The sequence below is a fragment of the Carettochelys insculpta genome, chromosome 1, assembly GCF_033958435.1.
Source record: "Carettochelys insculpta isolate YL-2023 chromosome 1, ASM3395843v1, whole genome shotgun sequence".
Lineage (NCBI taxonomy): Eukaryota > Metazoa > Chordata > Testudines > Carettochelyidae > Carettochelys > Carettochelys insculpta.
Window position 1 is genome coordinate 7,580,025 of NC_134137.1, and position 19,926 is coordinate 7,599,950.

General features: G+C 46.5%; 1 protein-coding gene across 4 annotated transcripts in view; it reads right to left on the minus strand.

Annotated features, from left to right (window-relative positions):
- Positions 1–19,926, minus strand: part of LOC142022905 (olfactory receptor 52N4-like) — a 52,325-nt gene that overhangs the window by 9,377 nt on the left and 23,022 nt on the right. Inside the window, exons 2-3 of one of the 4 annotated variants that reach the window (XM_075013277.1) lie at positions 15,144–15,206; positions 11,183–12,415 (exon numbers count right to left, since the gene is read on the minus strand). The exons of 1 other annotated variant lie outside the window; for it this stretch is intronic. In XM_075013277.1, coding sequence (XP_074869378.1) covers positions 11,433–12,371 — 939 coding nt within the window. In that variant the 5' untranslated portion in view covers positions 12,372–12,415; positions 15,144–15,206 and the 3' untranslated portion in view covers positions 11,183–11,432. Of the gene's footprint in view, positions 1–11,182; positions 12,416–15,143; positions 15,207–19,926 lie in introns of those variants that run through there. 2 more of the 4 variants (XM_075013547.1, XM_075013367.1) reach the window with 2 other exon arrangements.

Below are 19,926 nucleotides of genomic sequence, written 5' to 3' on the forward strand. Positions count from 1 at the left end.
GCAATTCTTTGCCACCCTCCTGGTGAAATATTTTTTCCTGATATCGATCCTGGACTTCTCCCACTGCAACTTGAAACCATTGCTCCTTTTTCTGTCACCTAATAGCCCTATAAACAGCCTGCCTCCATCCTCTTTGTAATCTCCCTACAGGTGGTTGAAGACTGCAATCAAATCGCCCCTCACTCTCTTCTGTATAGACTAAATAAAGCTAAATCCCACAACATCTCATAAGTCACGTACTCCAGCCCCATAGTCTTTTTTTTGCTGCCCTTCACTGGACTTGCGCCCATGCGTCCACATCTTTTTTGTGATGGGAACCCCAGAATTAGACACAATATTCCAGATGTAGCGTCATCAGTATCAAACAAAGGGGAATAATCACTCCCCTAGATCTGCTGACAAATCTCCTACTAATGAAGCCTAATGCTGCTAATGCAGCCCAATATGCCATTAGCCTTCTTGGTTACAATGCCACATTGTTGACTCAAGTCCAGCTTCTCATTTACTGTAATTCTCAGACCCTTTTCTGTAGAACTGCTGCTTAGTCAGTCGGTCACCAACCTATAGCAATGTTTGGGATTCTTATGTCCCAGGTGCAGGACTCTGCACATGTCCTTGTTAAACCTCTTCAGATTTCTCTTCGCCCAATCCTCCAATTTGTTGAGGTCACTCTGGCTCCTATCCCTCCCCTCCAGTGTATTTACTTCTCCCCCTAGTTTCTCTCAGTGACCCTGCATTTCTGGTTTGGAGAGGAGGAGACACAAAAAAGCCTCTAAGATTTAAACAAACAAACAAACAAACAAACAAAAAGCATTTTTTGTGAAGAATGAAACAAGGCTGCTGTGGGGAAGGATAGCTCAGTGGTTTGAGAATTGGCCTGTTAAACCCAGGGTTATAAGCTCAATCCTTGAGGAGGAGAGGTGGGAATCACGGACAAATAGATGCAACAGTGCAATGATGGGGAAGTGGAGCAGGTGATGACGGGCGGGGAAGTGTTGTACCCATATCGCAGAGCTGGGCAGCCCTGAAAAGACATTCCTATCTTAAAAAAAACCAAAAACTAAAGGACTTCTTGCTTAAAGCTCACATTAAAGACCTAACAAGGGCCCTGGGGGAGCAGAGGTCTCAGACAGTAACATAACACGGACAAAGCTGTAGCAGATTGTCTTTGACACATCCCCTCACCCCAACCCTCCCTGGTATTGTTAGCAGTCCTGTTACAGCCTTGTGGTAACGTTACCAACTGCTGACACAGAAAAGCAACCTCAGGAAGGTGTGTCAGGGTTCCTAATGGGCTGCAACTTAGTAAAGCCTTGCATCCTTCTGAGGGTGACTTACTCATCGGATTCTTTCAGTCTCTGCTTCCTTTCTCCCTCCCACAGGTCCTGTCCCTTTTTTCTTCCCCTGAATGGGCTATGCTGCTTCTGGGCCTCTCTTCACTCCCACAAATGCAGCTCAGGCTGATCTCCCCCTTTTGTAGCTGGATAGTTTACAAAAACTACTAGTTTAATTAGAGTTTATACTTTTAGTAGGCATCCTTCAGTCTGCATAGACTATGGATCATGCCCTTTAAAGTTTCAATTGAGGACTTCATTTACAGCCTCTATTGTGACTATAAAGACCCACACAAGAGTGACAGTCTTTGCTGCATCTCTTGCAGATGTAGTGGGTGTCTGGCAAGTCCTTATTGTGCTTTCTGTGTGCTCGCTTCTCCTCTGCTAGCTGTCTGATCTTCAACTTGCCCTTCTGAAGGCCCTTGTGTAACCCCTGCCTTCATCTGCTGTGGTCATCTGCCAGTTCTTCCCAGTTGTCCAGCTCGATGTCTACCTCTCTGAGGTCTCTCTTGCAGACATCTTTGTAACGCAACTGAGGGCATCCGGGAGGTCTTTTGCCAGAGGCTAGCTCACCATAAAGGATGTCTTTTGGAATCCTTCCATCGTTCATCCTGTGGACGTGGCCAAGCCAGAGGAGTCGACGCTGCCTGAGGAGGGTGTACATGGTTGGGATTCCAGCTTGCTCGAGGATGGCAGTGTTGGTAACTCTGTCCTTCCATGATATTCCAAGGATGCGCCTGAGGCAGCGCAAGTGGAAGACGTTCAGCCTCTTTTCCTGGCGGGCATACAGGGTGCAAGTCTCTCTGCCATAAAGGAGGGTGCTGAGGATGCAGGCTCTGTAGACTTGCACTTTGGTGTAAGTGTACAACTTGTTGTTATTCCACACTCTCTTGCTGAGTCTGGGCAGAGGTGTGGCTGCTTTTCCGATCCTCCTATTTAGCTCAGTGTCCAATGACAGGGTGTCAGTGATGGTGGACCCGAGGTAAACGAACTCATGGACAACCTCTAACGTATAGCAACATCCTGACCGAGTACGTTCATCTTCTTTAAGCTGATGGTAAGCCCAAAGTCCTTGCACGCTTTGGAGAACAGATCCAGCAGTTGTTGAAGCTGGTCTTCTGTGTGAGACACTACAGCAGCATCGTCTGCGAACAGCATGTCTCTGATGAGGACTTCTCGCACCTTCGACTTAGCTTTCAGCCTTGCAAGGTTAAACAGTTTCCCATCAGATCTCGTGTGCAGAAAGATGCCCTCTGTTGAAGATCCAAAGGCATGCTTCAGAAGGAGTGAGAAGAAGATCCCAAACAATTTCGGAGCAAGCATGCATACTTGTTTCACGCCGCTCCTGATTCTGAAAGCATCCGATAATGCGCCGTCATATTGGATGGTTCCCCTCATGTTTTCGTGGAACGACTGGATCATCTTGAGTAACCATGGAGGACAGCCTATCTTGTGGAGCAGTTTGAACAGACCATCCCTGCTGACCAAGTCAAAAGCCTTGGTCAAGTCAATGAAGACTATGTAGAGTGGCTTTCTCTGCTCCCTGCACTTCTCCTGCAGCTGCCTTAGAGAGAAGACCACGTCAACGGTAGACCTGTCTGCGCGGAATCCGGACTGCGATTTGGGGTACACCCTCTCAGCAATCTTCTGGAGTCTGCGAAGGATGATGCGAGTGAACAGTTTACCAGTGACGCTTAGGAGGGAGATTCCACGGTAGTTGTTGCAGTCGCTTCTGTCTCCTTTGTTCTTATACAACGTTACAATGTTAGCGTCACGCATATCCTGTGGAACCTCACCCTCTTTCCAGCACAGGCACAGTAGCTCATGCAGAGGTTCCAGGAGTGTGTCCGCGGCACATTTGATTACCTCTGGTGGTATACCATCCTGACCAGGGGCCTTTCCTGCTGCAATGCTGTCGATGGCTCTCTTCAGTTCATCCACAGTCGGTTCTTGATCCAGTTCATCCATTACTGGTAGGAGCTCGGCAGCATTGAGGGCTGCGTCAACCACAATGTTCTCGCATGAGTACAGCTCGGAGTGGTGCTCAACTCACCGCTCCATCTGTTTGGCTTTATCAGTGATGACTTCACCAGATTTGGATTTCAGAGGTGCCATCTTGTTCTGGGTGGGTCCTAATGCCTTCTTCATACCCTTGTACATTCCTCTGAGATTACCAAAGTCGGCACAGGTCTGGATGCTGTTGCATAGGTGGAGCCAGTGGTTGTTGGCACAGCACCTGGCTGTCTGCTGTACAGTTCTTCTGGCCTCTCTATAAGTGCTTGCTGGGTACTCTGGCTCGGTGAGCGTTTGTACTCCAGGAGTGCAGCGCGCTTCTTTTCAATGACTGGAATCATCTCATCAGAGTTAGCTTCGAACCAGTCGTTCGTGTTTCTAGCTCTTCTTCCAAACACTGACAAGGCCGTGTTGTAAACTGTATCCCTCAGATGTTGCCATTTGGATGTCACATCGACGTCCCCAGGGCCGCTGCGCAGATTTTCCAGGAGGGTCTCTCTGAACTTTTCAGCTTTCTCCGAGTTTGCCATCTTTCTGGTGCCAATGCAGGGCCTTCCAGCAGGTTTAGAGTGGTACAGCTTCTTGGGTCTCAGCTTGAGTATGGAACAAACTAGCGAGTGATCTGTATCACAGTCAGCACTATGATAGTTGCGTGTCAGAAGGATGTTTTTGAGGTTATTACGCCTAGTGATGACCACATCTAGTTGATGCCAGTGCTTCGAGCGTGGGTGTCTCCATGACACTCTGTGCTGTGGCTTTGTTTGGAAGAATGTGTTTGTGATGCACAGACTGTGGTACGTGCACAGTTCAAGGAGACGCTGTCCATTGTCATTCATTTTTCCCACACCGAAGTGTCCTAAGCAGGAAGGCCATGAGGCCCAATCAGCTCCAACTCTTGCATTGAAGTCACCCAAGATGTACAGTTGTTCACGAGCAGGTATTTGCGCTACAGCAGTGCTAAGCACGTCGTAGAACTTGTCTTTTACTTTTGGTGTGGCGTACAGGGTTGGGGCATAACCGCTGATCAGGTGGACAGGACCGGTGCAAGTTTGAAGTGTGATCCGAAGAAGTCTTTCTCATCCGCCCATGACTAAATCCACCATTTGTAGAAGGGTGTTTCTGACACCTAAGCCAACACCATGCTCTCTGGGTTCTTCTTGGGCTTTACCCTGCCAGAAAAAGGTGTAGTCCTTTTTCTTTAGAGATCCCGCATCTGCGAGTCACGTCTCTTGCAGTGCAGCGATATCAACTTGGAGCCTCTTCAGTTCCTTGTTGATTACAGCGGTCTTTCGGGTGTCATTGATGGCCTGAAGATCTTCAGTCAAGCCAGTCAGCATGGTCTGCACATTCCAGCAAGCAAGCTTGAATTATTGATGTTTCTCATTTCTTGCTGATTTTCTCATTGGTTTACCTGGTGCCCAAATTTCAGTCACTTGTCAGGTTCAGGAACCTTAAGCCTCACGCACCCAGCGAGGCAGGTGAACTGTGGCGGGACAGTACCCTATTGGCTGGGGGCTGCCCAGCTTGAGGCGGGCGGTGGCTGTCCAGTGAGATGCAAGAATCTCTCCCACCCTCAAAGGCAACCCCTGGAGCTCGTTCTGTACGCCAGTCGAGCAAGAGCTTATAACTGGTATCTGTTGCCTCCCGTGTTGACGCAACGCTGTTCAGCGATGCCAGAGTACCTCTCCGGGCGCGAGCCTGAGCATTTGTTATGGAGACTCCGTGCTGCCCAGACACCAGTGTCCCCCTCTCGGCTTTACTGATATAGTCCAAAGGAGAGGATAACCTCCACGTGTGATACCAGCTCAGCTGCAGGAGTTGCCAGGACAGTGCCAGAAGTTGACACCAAACCTCCTTCGGACTCCACTCCGGATTTTCTGTCAGGGTTTACTCCCTTAGTCTTTCTCCTTCCCTGGATCACCCACAAGGCAGTGGGGTGTGGAGAATGTGGTTAAAGATCCTACTACTTCATATCTCCCTGTCACCACGAGTCACCATAGCTCCCTGTGGAGCCATGACCTCATATCCCCGGGACCCTCCTCCCTATCTTTTGCACCCCCCAGCTACCATCACCATAGGACCCTCCCCAATCCACTACCCCCATCTGCTCCCATGTCCGCCCTCCTCACTGCACTGGCCCCTCTCCCCCCAGCTGCTCTCAGTGCCCCCAGGTCCAACTTCCCCCATCGCTCTTCAGACTCTTTTCTTCAGAGACTCCTTTTCCTGGTAGTGCTGCCTTGCAGGGCACAGGTGGGACACCGTACCTGAAAAGGACAAACAAACACGGAGCTCCTCCCTCGACGAACTCCCAGAGGCAAACTCCCTTCCCTGTTAGGTGCTGCCCCCTCTTCGCTGCTCACCCCTTGTTCGCTGGGAGCTCCCTTCTTATAGAGAGAGCTGCTGGCTGGTCAGGCCTGGCTCAAAGCCTTGCCTCCAGTCTATTCAGCCCTTGAAGGCTCATCTGGCAGGGAACTCCCCCAACTCACACCTTGCAAACTGCTCTTCTCTGCACAGCACAAGCTCAGGCTCTGCAAAGTAACATAGCTGCACAGACGGCCAGACATTCACCCACCAGCTCACCACACAGCCCCCCAAATCCCACACTCACCCAAGCTCCTCTAGGACGCTTTGCCCAGAAGCAAACTCCCTTCTCTGTTAGCTGCTGCTTTTTTTTATACTTTTATACTTTTTATACTTTTTTTTATACTTTTACACCTTTTATTAATCTATCCATCTCTTGCCCTTTCATATTTATACTTTGAGAAAGGGTCCATGTTATTCCTAGTTTAGCCCAAGCCAAAGGGCATTTGGCCTATTGTTTCCAGTTCTTTTATCTTCTGTTGTCCTTTGTTCTATTTAGCAGAAATGCAAAAGTCCTACAGAGTCCACCATCTGTAAGGAGAGGCTCTATCTGGGTTTTTCCATTTTAGGTAAGTGTTAGGCTTAGAGATGAATGTTTATATACATCTATTCAAACAACCTATGATGTCTTGTACCTGATGTTTCAGCTTCACTTTTCTAACCACACGCTGATGTGAAAGTTCAGTTATCTCAGGGAGCATCATTTGCTGCCTAACAGCTTCATGGCCCAGGTACAACAGTCATCCTGTTTACCCAAAAGTATAGCAAAGTCACCTGGAGGTAAGAGTCTTACTCCTTTTAATCTTTAAAATAATCCTGCCCTACTCCATCAATATCTCACCTCTCCTTTCTCACTGTCTGGGGAGCATCACTGGTTCTCAACTCCTAGGATTCTCAGGAGAGAGTGAGTGTGGTGGTTAACTAAACACAGAGAATGGACCCAATCCATAAATGTAATCAGATACACAAGACACGTTCATGTTATCAATCAAAGTAATCCATCTTGTAAACAAATAATAACTTGTATGTTTAATCCCATGGTGCTAACAAATACTGCATGTGTGATAACTGAAGTCAAACCTTCAATTCTTTAGTCAGACTGGCAAACCCTAGCTAAAATTAATACTTCTCCCTCAATATCCAAACCCAGGGCAAGACATTTCCATAGTGCAGTAGACACTGAATGTAACCTGGTCTGAGGAGATATTTTGTGAGCTGTTGCTGTGGAGCTTGGCACCTGGTTTTGGTCCCGGCTGAAGGGTTTTATTGTGCAGCAGCAGTAGGAATTGTAGGGTGGGAGAGCTGCATAGACAAACGGCTAGCACTAGGGGCTGTGAAGAAGAGAGTGGGATGCACTGAGGGTTGTTGAAACAAGCAGCATCGGCACAGGGCAGCCGAGAAGTGTTGGGGCCTGTGGACGAGAGGAGCCTTGTGGACACAAACGGGGGGAGGGGGGGCACTTTTGGGAACAAAACTTTCTTTGTGATTTTTCATTCAAGGCCGGAGCTGAGACCTTTCCTGGCTCTGAGTGCGTTGAGACACAGAGCAGGGTCTTGTTGCACTGCTAAGCCCCAGAACTACAACCTGTCTTAACATCTGTACTCAGTTTTGTTTTCCAACTGCTGTTGCTCAAAGCGAATTAAGTAACCCCCGGCAATTCAGTGGTGGAAAAACCTTTGATATTTTTAGCTCAGTTGGTTCCATCTCCCAGCACACTCGAATCCTCTCTCCATTCTCTCCTTTTCCATCCCAGCTTGCTCTGATTCCAGCAGCAGGCTGGTGTCTTCTCCATGATCCGCAGTCATCCCTTGCTCCCAAAATGCTCCCCCAAACTCTTCCTCTTTTTGGGGTGAGGTGTCTCCCCTCACACATGCTCCCTCAGCAAGGGGGTAATAGGTGATTGTCTCAGCAGTGAGAAATTTCGCATACTATTGGCAAAATCCAAGAAAAGCACCTATATGACTTCTGTTTGTATACACATGTGCAGAACTGCAGCCTGTGTGTCAATATCTGTAATCAGGTTTTTTTTTCTAACTGTTGTTGCTCAAAGTTATTCATGTAACTTTAGGCAATTCATTCGTGGAAAAGCCCTTTATCATTTTACCACAGTTGGTTCCATCTCCCAGTGCACGCTGACCCCATACTCTCCTTCCCCATCCCAGGCTGCTCGAATTCCAATAACACGACGGTGTCTTCTCCATGACCCACAGTCATTTATGGCACCCAAAGCGCTTGCCAAAACTCTTCCCCTTCAAAGGGAAGCTTGTCGGGCCACAGAAGGATTGTCTCAGAGTAAAGAATTTCACACACTACTGGCAAAGGACAAGGCAGACACCTGTTTGACTTCTGTCTGCTTCCACATAAGCAGACTGCTACACAGGAACAACTTGCAAGCTGAGAAGTATGTTCATTATACAATGACCACAGGGGATCTTGTGATCTTGTGAGAGCCTAGATAAATAGCTTGACCTTCTGCTTACAAACAGGGAGGAAATAATAGGGAAGGTAGGGTGGGGAGCAACCTGGAAAGCAGTGATCCTGAGATGGTAGACTTCAGGATCCTGACCAAAGAAAGGAAAGAGAACATCAAATTACACACCTTGGACTTCAGAAAAGCAGACTTTGACTCCTTCAGGAATTTGATGGGCAGAATCCCCTTGGATGCTACCACAAAGGGAAAAGGAGTCGAGGAAAACTGGCAGTATTTTAAGGAAGCCCTATTAAAGGTGCAGAAAAAAACTGTCCCAATGCGCAGCAAGAGAAGTAAATATGGTAGGAGACAAGAGTGGCTTAATGGGGAAATCCTTGCAAAACTTAGGCACAAAAAGGGAGCTTACAAAAAGTGGAAACTGAGACAGATGTCTAGGGAGGGGTATAAACGTATAGCTCGAGAATGTAGGGCAGTTATCAGGAAGGTGAAAGCGCAACTGGAATTGCAACTCACGAGGAATGTGAAGGATAACAAGAAAAGTTTCTACAGGCATGTTTAGCAAGAAGAAGGTGATCAGAGAGGGCATGGGGACCCTAGTGGATGAGGGAGGTAACCCAGTGACAGATGATGTAGGGAAAGCTGAAGTACTTGATGCTTTCTTTGCCTCTGTCTTCACGGTCAAAGACAGCTCCCAGACTAACGTGATAAGTGATGCATTGTGGGATGAAGGTAGACAGCCTTTGATGGGGAAAGAACAGGTTAGGAGCATATGTTGTTGACAAGCCCTTGGCCGTTATCTTTGAAAAGTCGTGTAGATCAGGAGAGATCCCGGATGATAGGACAAAGGCAAATGTAGTGCCCATCTTTAAAAAAGGGAAGGAGAATGATGCAGGGTACTATAAGCCAGTCAATCTTACATCAGTCCCTGGAAAAATCATGGAGAGGCTCCTAAAAAGAAATCATTTTGAGGCACTTGGAGGAGGGGAGAGTGATCAGGAATAGTCAGCATGGATTCATGAAGGGCAAGTGATGCCTGACCAATCTGATTAGTTTCTATGATGAGATAACTGGCTGTGTGGATGGGGGAAAATCAATGGATGTGATTTAACTTGACTTTAGCAAAGCTTTTGATACAGTCTCCCACAATATTCCTGTCAGCAAGTTGAAGGAATGTGGATTGGATAAATGGATGGTAAGATGAATAGAAAGCTGGCTAGAATGTCGGGCCCAGAGGGTAGTGATCAATGGCTCAATGTTGGGATGGTGGTTGGTTTCTTGTGGAGTGCCTCAAGGTTCGATTCTGGGTCCTGTTCTGTTCAACATATTTACCAATGACCTGGATGAGGGGTTGGATTGCACCCTCAGCAAGTTTGTGGATGACATTAAACTAGGGGGAAAGGTAGATATGCTGGAGGGTAGGGACAGGGTCCAGAGTGCCTTAGACAAATTGGAAGACTGGGCTGCAAGAAATCTGATGAGGTTCAATAAGGACAAGTGCAGAGTCCTGCACTTGGGCTGGAAGAATCCCAAGCATTGTTATAGGCTGGGGTCCAACTGGCTCAGCAGTAGTTTTGCAGAAAAGGACTTGAGAGCTGTAGTGGACGACAAGCTAGACGTGAGTCAACGGTGTGTCGTTGTAGCCAAGAAAGCTAATGGCATATTAGGTTGCATCAAGAGGAGCATTGCCAGTAGATCCAGAGAAGTGATTATTCCGCTTTATTTAGCTTTGGTGAGGCCACATCTGGAGTACTGTGTCTAGTTTTGGGCCCCCAATTACAGGAAGGATGTGGATACACTGGAGAGGGTCCAGTGGAGGGCGACCAAAATAATTAGGGTGTTGGAGCATATGAGTTATGAAAAAAGGTTGAGGGAATTGGGACTGCTTAGTCTGTAGAAGAGAAGACTGAGGGGGGAACTTACTGAAGGGAGGCTGCAAGAAGGCTGTAGCGAAGCTGTTCATAGTGGTCACAGATGGCAGAACACGGAACAACGGTCTCAAGTTGCAGCTGTAAAGGTCCAGGTTGAACATTAGGAAAAACTTTTTCACTAGGAGGGTGGTGAAGCTTTGGAATGGTCTACCCAGGGAAGTAGTGGAGTCTCCATCCCTGGAGGTGTTTAAGTCTCGGCTTGGCAAAGCCCTGGCAGGGCTGATCTGATGGTTTTGGTCCTGCTTAGAGCAGGGGGCTGGATTTGTTGGCTTTTTTAGGTCTTTTTCAGCTCTATTGTTCTATGATTCTGACTGTCCATAGATCTTTCTCTGCAGTGGGTGAGGTGTCTTCCTTCTGTCACACCTTCTCCCTCAGCGAAGGGGAGGTCAGTAACTATGTCTCACTGGAGACAAACCTCACAAACAGCAAATTCCCAGGCAGGCACCCGCACTGCTGCTGTTGTTACAACCCCCCAGACTGTTTGGTACTTCAAGGACAGCTACGCAGGAATCACTGACAATCTGGAAACAGACATTATAATGCCAGGCTATGACTGTGCTCAGTTGAATGGACATGAAGGTCTCAAAGTTCTTGTTCGTTAGGGCTACTGGCCTGCTCCTGTTACTTCCTTTGGTTGGTTGGTGATTTGTTTTTGGTGACACAGCTCACTGAACATACTCAGCTTTCTCTGAGACCTTAAGCTAAAGTGGGTAGCTTACAAGTATGATGCAGGATATGTGTCAACATCTAAACTGCCAACCCTTCTCAGGTCAGAATATTGATAAAGTTTCAGGCAACACAAAAATTGGTGGATCGTAAATGAAGGGGACAGTTCACGGATTCAGGGAAATCTGGAATGAGTGGTAATCTGGGTCGAAGCAGACTGTGTGTTCTGATATAGATGTGGAGATATCTACATCTAGGAACAAAGGATGTTGGTAAAACTTACATGATCGGGATCTATCATGGGAAGCTCAATGACACTGAAAAAAGAGCTGAAGATCTGGAGGGATAATTATCTGAACAGAGTCTCTGAAATAGCCCAAGCGGAAAACCAACTTGCTTCAGAGTGCTGAAATATATTCTGATAGTCTCGGAATCGTGGAAAGGCCAAGTGACAGGGTTTGTGTTTGGGGCTGAGGGGTAAGCATGAAAAAAGTCAGCTGATGGTTGAAGAAAGGGCATTCAGAAATACAGCAATGCTTAGTGAAGGAGTGATGAGATTTTAGGTATGAAATAAATTTCTCAAACTGTGAATTTTGACAGTTCTGGATTCAGTGCCGCTGAGACAAATCACCCATAGTGACAGAAGGGTTATCCTTTCCCCTCTTGTCATAAATATTTAAAGTCAGTGTCACCAGGAAGTTACAATTTACAGATGTACTTACCCATTTTGTCACGAAGCTCTTTGGTTTTAACACCATAAATGATAGGGTTCAGCATGGGAGGGACAAGGAAGTAGAGGTCAGCCAAGATAATATGAACTTGGGGTGCAATGCGCTGACCAAATCCATGTGTCAGATTAGAAATGAGGCTGGGGGTATAATACATCAGCATCACACATACGTGGGCTGTGCAGGTATTGAGGGTTTTTTGGTGGGCTTCCTTGGAGGAGATCCTGAGGACAGCCCTGATGATGTGGCCATAGGACAGGGCAATGAGTGTTAAATCTACACCATTGATTATAAATAATAGCACCAAACCATATGCCCTGTTGGCTGAGATATCCCCACAAGACTTCTTCACCATAGCTGTGTGCTCACATTGTGTGTGGGGGATAAAGCGGTTGGAACAGAATGGCTGCCTGCTCAGGAGCAGAGGGAGGGGCAGAATAAAAAGTACCGCTCTTATCAAACCTACAAGCACTAACTTAGCTATTCGCAAATTGGTCAGGATGGTGTTGTATCTCAAGGGGTCACATACTGCAACATAGCGATCAAAGGCCATTGTCACAAGAACAGCTGAGTGCATGAGAGAGACCGCATGAAGGAAGAACATCTGGGTGAGGCAGCCACCCAGAGTAATGTCTTTGAAATTGAACCAAAATATACACAGTGCCTTTGGCACAACGAAGGTAGGCGTGGCCATGTCTGTGAGCGCCAGCATGCAGAGCAGCAGGTACATCGGCTTGTGCAGGGTCTGCTCTTTGCCCACTGTGAACAAAACTAGGAAATTTCCCAACATGCCGACAAAGTAGAACATAGAGAAAGGGATGGAAATCCAGACATAGGCAGCCTCCAGGCCAGGTATGCCCATTAGGATGAATGACGAAGGATCAAAGTGAGTGAGGTTGGAAGGTGGCATAAGTTGTTGGATGTGTTGATTGGTTTCAGAAGTGCTCAAGGTACCTGTGGAAAGAAAGAAGCACATTTGAGGGAGATTACAGGCCACATAACAGTAAATAGTTTATTAATATTAGCAATCTAGAAAGAGGGTTGAAGAGTGAGGTGGCAACTTTAGCAGATGGCATCAGATTATTTGAGTCGTAGTTAAGTTCAGAGAAATTCTCCAAGGGAACTTAGCAAGCAGGGTGAACGAGCAGGAAGATGAACTTAGGTTTCAACAAATACCATACGTTCAGCCATTGAAAATAAAAGTTTTAACCACTCAAACACCTAACACTTTAATTTAACTGTATGAACTCAGGACAGGGACCCAGACATCATCGTACACAGCTCTGTGAAACCCTGCTCATGCTACAAGCACAGAAGAAACTCTGAGAAAAAGTTGCAGCTTTTAACCTGAATACGCAACCAGAGACACATGTCAGTAGCTCAGCCTGAATCTCAAGGAAGCTTGCAGGTGACATAAAGAGGAATAAGATTTATTTGAAAACATAAGGGAATGAGTGACTGTTAATAATTAACAGAGGAAATGTCCCCCAAGAAATTTTCATTTAATTTGCGTCTCCCAGTTGTCCAATGTTTTAAGCAGCTGCCAGTGGCTATTGTATGAGGAGCAGTGATTACTTGGACCCTCAACGTCCCTGATTTGCCCATTCTCATTCTATAAAGGAGATGCTTCTCAGCTGCTTGTTTCTTCTGCACAGTGGGCCCTTAAGCTGCATGGTTGTCTGTGAGTTTAACAAAAGCAGCGTGTAATGGCGTCCACTCACTTGTGAGCATCCCTCTGTGGCGAAGGGTACTGCGTAAGTTCTAATCTATGTCCTCTTTAAACTTCTGTCGGTGGGCTCTGACTAGATACTGTCAATTCCTACATTAGGGTTGAGGCCAGTCTTCAGCCCCTGGTCTGGGTGTTGCCCAGGTCTCAGTTCAATTTGCACTCTGTGATGCTGTTGATCTTCCAATCAGTATAGGGACCTGCCTGGACTGAATGTCTATGAGGAAAAGCCAGACCCTAGCCTAGTAGGTTTGTTCATACTGGCCTGCCAGGTCCTGTTTGGCTTCAGCAGAAAAAGCTGCCTTCTGCTGCCTGGAGGACCTCTTTTCTGCTCCTCTCACTGGGACAGAGTGTGGAAAGGACTCCTTTAGGAGGCATCTTGTGTTAGCCCTTCGCATCACACAGTGGCACAGGTGCCCTGGCCTTTACCACTAGTTTGTGAGGTTTCTCACCAGTGAGACAGAGTGACCCTTCTAACCACAACCCAGGGAGCAGGCAAGAAAGGGGCATTTGAGCCCCTGCAGAGGAAATGATGCGGTAAGACTGGAGCAGCTTGGAGGCTGTGGGCACCAGGGATGAATAGGGAGCATGGAGATGGCACTGACAACCAACAGGCTATTGGAAGAGGGCAGCCTGAGGTATCGAAAGAGAGCATGAGCTGTCTGGAACATTCACAGAAAGCCTTGGCACATGAGAGATAAGTTTCTCCTCAAGCCTATTTCCCCCCCAGTATCTTATTGCTCTGATTGGTCGCTTTAAAAATAATTATCTTAACTGAAAACCTCTTGCCTAGTTGGCGTAACCTAGGTGTAACTACATTCGAGATACAGATATTCATAACTACGGATACAAGAATGATACATGCATTGAAATACGGCAATTGTAGTGAGAAAATCATAACTTTCCCAATGACGCCTTACACAATTCATGTGCACAATGTACCATAATTAAGCTATAATCATGTACTTATAATAATTCCACTTTGAACAATATGGGGTTCAGCATCACAGAAAGTTCAATGGTTGCTTCTACCAAGTGTAATGCCTGACATTAAACAACAAGATTGAGAACAACAATTCGCTTGACACACCCAGGATGAAGTTCTGTGGCTTGTTAAGGCAATGAGACCCGGAAACTCCCCAGATGCTTTAATAACCAAGAGAAGTCCCCAGCTTAAAGCATTTGGGGAGTCACTGGGTATCCTAATTTCAGGACTTCCCTTTTCCTGGCCATGTGCATGCTGCTCCTTGTCCCCAACACCCCTAGTGCCACTCACCTCTTCTTCTATACACTCTGCCTCCTACTACAGCCCCTAACTCTGCTAGTCCACTCATGTGTATCCCACTTCCTGTCCCATAATCTACAGGTGCTGGGCAATAGTCCTAGTTGGTCTCCCACCTCCTCTAGTTCAAGCCCTGCCCCACAGTGAGAGACCTCACCAAGCACCAACACCATGTGCCATTCCTCAGCGTGACCTCTCAAGGACTGTGTCTACACTAGCACCTCCCTTTTGAAAGGGGGATGCTGATGAGACACATCGGGATATGCTAATAAGGTTCTGTAACGAATACGCAGTGTCTCATTAGCATCATGAGGTGGCTGTGGCACTTTGAATGTGCTGTTTTCAATTGCATGTGGCTAGTCTACATGGGGGTCCTTTTGAAAGGACCCCGCAGGCTTTGAAATCCTCTTATTCCTATCTGGTTATAGGAATAAGGGGATTTTGAAGCCTGTGGGGTCCTTTCAAAAAAGACCCCCCCCATGTAGACAAGCCACGCGTGATCCAAACGAGGCACTTTCCATGCTAATAAGGCACTGAATATTCATTTCAGCATTTCATTAGTATTCTGTGATTGTGCCATTAGCATGGTTGTTTCGAAATTTTGGCCAATTGTGGCCACAGCCAATGTCTGCCCACCCTGTGGGGGGAAAAAGAAAAACAAACAAAAACCTCACCCTTGGAGCAAAGGGAAATCCATTTGCAGCTCAGCCAGTGCAGGAGAGGAGTGCAGGACGGACCTGGAAGTTGGGAGGGATCATGTGGAGGATAAAAGGAGCCATTGTCATGAACTCATCTTCAAAACAACACAAAGCTTTTTCATATAGTACCCCAACATGTCTTCCCAGTGCTCCTGCTCCCTCTGGGCAGTTGCTGTCATTTCCACGTAGCTGTACTGGGCTTACTCATGCAGAGAATGATGGTCACAGAATCACAGAATGCTAGGACTGGAAGGCACCTTGAGGGGTCATTGAGTCCAGCCCTCTGCCCTCGTGGCAGGACCAAGTACTATCTCGACCATCCCTGATAGACATTTATCTAACCTGTTCTTAAATATCTCCAGAGATGGAGATTCCACAACCTCCCTAGGTTTGACTGATCATCTCCCTGGGCAACATCACGTCACCTCCTGTCCCTAGAGGGGCCTCATAACACTTCTTTCGTCCCATCATTGAGCAGGTTCTCCATTCCCTATATTACCCAGTTTCAGGACTCTGTCCCACTATGATCTGGAATAGTACATGTCACACTGTCCTTCTCCATCACCAAACCCCTGCCCACTCCTATACAATGTTCATTATTCCTGCACTTCCTCAGTGAGATTTCTAAGACTGCCTCCAAGCCAGAAGTATGGTATTTTTAATGTATTGTCTTGTTTCTTGTGCTTTCCTCAACCAGAGAAGCAAGGACATAAAGAGGGCAGGCCCCCCCTCCCTGCAAAAATGAAAATAAAATAAAACAATGGGATTAGATTCACCCATAATGTTTAACGTTTGGCTCCTGCCTGTGAAAAACTTGGGTTTGGGTCCTGCTGGGGAGAGCACCATTGTCTTTGGGTGCGGAATGAGTCTGATGGAAACCTCATCCTTGTGGTGTCTGCGACTGGGAATGAATGTTAGAATTGCCAAACACAGAGTTTGCTCTCAAAAAGGCCAGCCTCAATCAGCAGTGACCCCATGAAGGCAAAATGTGGGGGTGGAATCAAGGCCTTGTGTGGCCATTCCTGGTGTGAACCCTCCGGTAACAAAGACACGCGCCAGAGGTTTTGGCTGCACTTCCCAAAACCCAGCCCCAGTGAAGGTCCTGAGACAGCCAGAAGAACATAGCAATAGTGACATTGAACTAATATTTAAAACAAATATTTGTTTAAACTATTATCAGTACATCAGCAGTTCCAGTTTTAACCAGATAAATCCCTTGTTATTCCTGACAATGCTAAACAGCACAAGCTGTTGCCCTGGTGAATTCCTGCCCAGACGGTTCTGCACTTGAACCCTGGAACTCCTCGGAAGCCTTTAGAACTCACCGTGACGCAGAGAGAGCTAAAATCCCACTCAGAAAAGAGAAGAAATCTTCTTGAGACCGAGCCCTGAAATCAGTGTGTGCATCTCACACATCTGACACTTGGCGTACAGGACGGCAACCTTTATAATTCCCCCACACAGTCTCTCTGGATTTTCAGGTCAATCTGCAGTCCCAGGTGTCTCCCTCAGCTTTGTCACCATAGGAACAAGTGGAAAATAAACCCTGGAGACTGCACCTTGAAATCCTTTCCTGGAGTGAAGAAATGTTTCACCAATACCAGCAGCTCATTTAGTTTTTCCAGGCAAACCGAATCTTGCGCACTGTTCAGCCTACCAATTGATCATGGTTGTCTTTTTTTCCCCTTTATTCTGTTTTCCTTAGTGCATTATAGTGCAATCTGAACCCTGTGTAGGAATACTGCCACAATATAGAGGTAAAAAGTGTTATGCACTTCGGATGTGTGACGTTGGCTACGTCTACACGTGAAGCCAGATTGAATATTGAAATAGCCAGATTGAAATAGGCTATTTCAATGAATGACGTCTACACGTCCTCCAGGGCTGGCAACGTCGATGTTCAACTTCGACGTTGCACAGCACCACATCGAAATAGGCGCTGCGAGGGAACGTCTACATGCCAAAGTAGCACACATCGAAATAAGGGTGCCAGGCACAGCTGCAGACAGGGTCACAGGGCGGACTCAACAGCAAGCCGCTCCCTTAAAGGGCCCCTCCCAGACACAGTTGCACTAAACAACACAAGATACACAGAGCCGACAACTGGTTGCAGACCCTGTGCAAGAGCCCTCTTGCGGCTCTTCTTCTGATGCCCTTTCCTGCTTTCCCAGACTTCCTTCTGCCCTCCAAGCACCTCTTCTGTGGTCCCCTCACCCTCAGGTCATTGTATCTCTGCTCTTCTCCACCAGCGTCCTCCAAGGCCCCCCACCTGTCTCTCGCTGTGTTCCTCTTCTCCACCTGGCCCCACGCCCCTGAGTCCCCTACTTCCTGGTGTTTGACAGTGAAAAATAAAGACACGTTTTAATGTGGGCCCTAATCTCCTGGCTCTCTGTGTTCCAGCCCCCTTAGCTGAGTTGTTCCAGCATCAGCAGGCACAGCAGCTGGAGGAGTCCTAGAGCTGGGTCTAATATAGGAACTAGACACCAAACAAAAGCATGTGTATACAAATGTTGTAATCAGTTATGTGGGGCAAAGTTCAATGACAGACAGAAAGTGATCTAGTGTCACAAGGAGAAACAAAGCTGTGTCAGGCTTTCTCATTCGCATCAGAATATTGCATTTCACTTTCAGAGAACAGCCATGCATGTTCTTACAGAACCATAGAATCACAGGGTGGTAAGAGACCTTTGGAAGTCATCAAGTCCAACCCCCTGCTCACAGCAGAAACAATCACAACTAAATAATTCCAGTCAGGGCTCTGTAGAGCCAGAATTTAAAAACCTCTTGGATTTGAGATTCCATCACCTCTCCAGGTAACATATTCCAGTCCTTTGCCTCCCTCCTCATGCAATAGTTTTTCCTAATATCTATCCTAGACCTCTCCCACTGCATCTTGAGACCGTTGTTCCTTGTTCTATCATCTAAGAGCACTGTAAACAGCTTGTCTCCATCCTCTTTGTAATTCTCCTTCATGTGGTTGAAGACTTAAAAACTTCTAGGGATGGATATTCTATCACCCCTCCTGGAAACCTATTCCAGTGCCTCACCAGCCTCCTGGTGAGCTAGTTTTTAGCAATATGTAACCTAAACCTCTCCCACTAAAATTTAAGATCATTGCTCCTCATTCTGTCATCTGTTACCATTGAAAACAGACTCCCTCCATCCTCTTTGCAATCCCTCATAGGGTAGTTGAAGGCTGCTATCAAATCCCCATTCACTCTGTAGACTAACAGCAACGAAGGGTCCTGTGGCACCTTATAGACTAACAAAAAAGTTTTGAGCATGAGCTTTCGTAAGCACAGACTCACTTCATCAGATGTTGGTCTTGGAAATCTGCAGGGCCAAGTATAAATAAGGATATCCCCACCCTTGCTCTGGCTTATTTATACCTGGCCCTGCAGATTTCCAAGACCAGCATCTGATGAAGTGAGTCTGTGCTCACAAAAGCTCATGCTCAAAACTTTTCTGTTAGTCTATAAGGTGCCACAGGACCCTTCGTTGCTGTTACAGATCCAGACTAACACGGCTACCCCTCCGATATCTGTAGACTAAATTTCTCAGCCTGTCCTCATAAGTCCTGTGATCCAGCTCCCTAGTCATTTATTTGGCCTCCAGTTGATTCTCTCCATGTCCTGCGTGTGCCTGTCTTAGTGTTCTTGTAATGTTTGCCAATTCCTACTATTGTGCTTCATCAACAATACCTCCAGCTGGATTGCTGCATATCTTCACTGAGCTCGTGATCATTGAGCTGTTCACTTGAAGTGTATAGAGACAAATACTGGTGCAGAGTTGAGTGGGCCAAATGAGAGAACACACACACGCAGATGAACATCTGTCTACAACTGGCACCACTCATGTATAACATATCCAAAGCAGTTGAGAGAAGGGTAAACAGTGAGGTGACAAAGGTTGCAGATGACGGACAGGGAAGCATCATCCCATCTAGCCATAAAAAGTGATGGGGTTTAATTTAACTGCTACCAATACAAAAGTTCTTGGAGTCACTGGACATAATTCTCTGATAAAATCCCCTCAATCTGCCTCAGCAGTACCAACCAAACAACCAAGCAACAGAATATTGGGAGTCCTTAGGAAGAGGATAAATAATGAGACAGAAAATATCATAGTGCCTCTCCATAAATCTGTGGTATGACCACATTTTAAATACGTTTTGTGTAGTTCCGGCTGCTCCATTTATAAATATATTGGAATTGGGGAAAGTACTGAAAACAGCAACAAAACTGAATAGGAGTATGAATCTTCTTTTGCATATGGAGAACTTAATAAGATTGGCACTTTTTGTGTTGGAAAAAGAGACGACTAATGGGGCATTGTGGACTGGTGTTAAGAAGAAAAAAGCAGTCCTGTTGCGCCTTAAAGTGTAACAGTTTTATTTATTAGATAATGAGCTTTCACGGATGAGACCCCTTTATCACATTTATCACTTGTTGAGAAGGTAAACAATAAAAGTAGCAGGAGACCCAGAGTTCAGTCTCTAAGGATTTTCAGGAAGGATTACAAAGGGACAGGGTCTCCATGTTCAAATTCCTGAAACAACTAAAGAAATTAATTCAATCAAATTACTTTAGAAAACTTAGCCTGCATCTACAATAGCACCCACCTTTCAAAAAGGGGATGCTAATGAGACACTTCAGGATATGCTAATGAGGCACTGGAATGAATATGCAATGCCTCATTAACATAATGGCTCCCACCACCCTTGAAAAGTGTCACTTTTTATTGTTCATGGCTCGTCTAC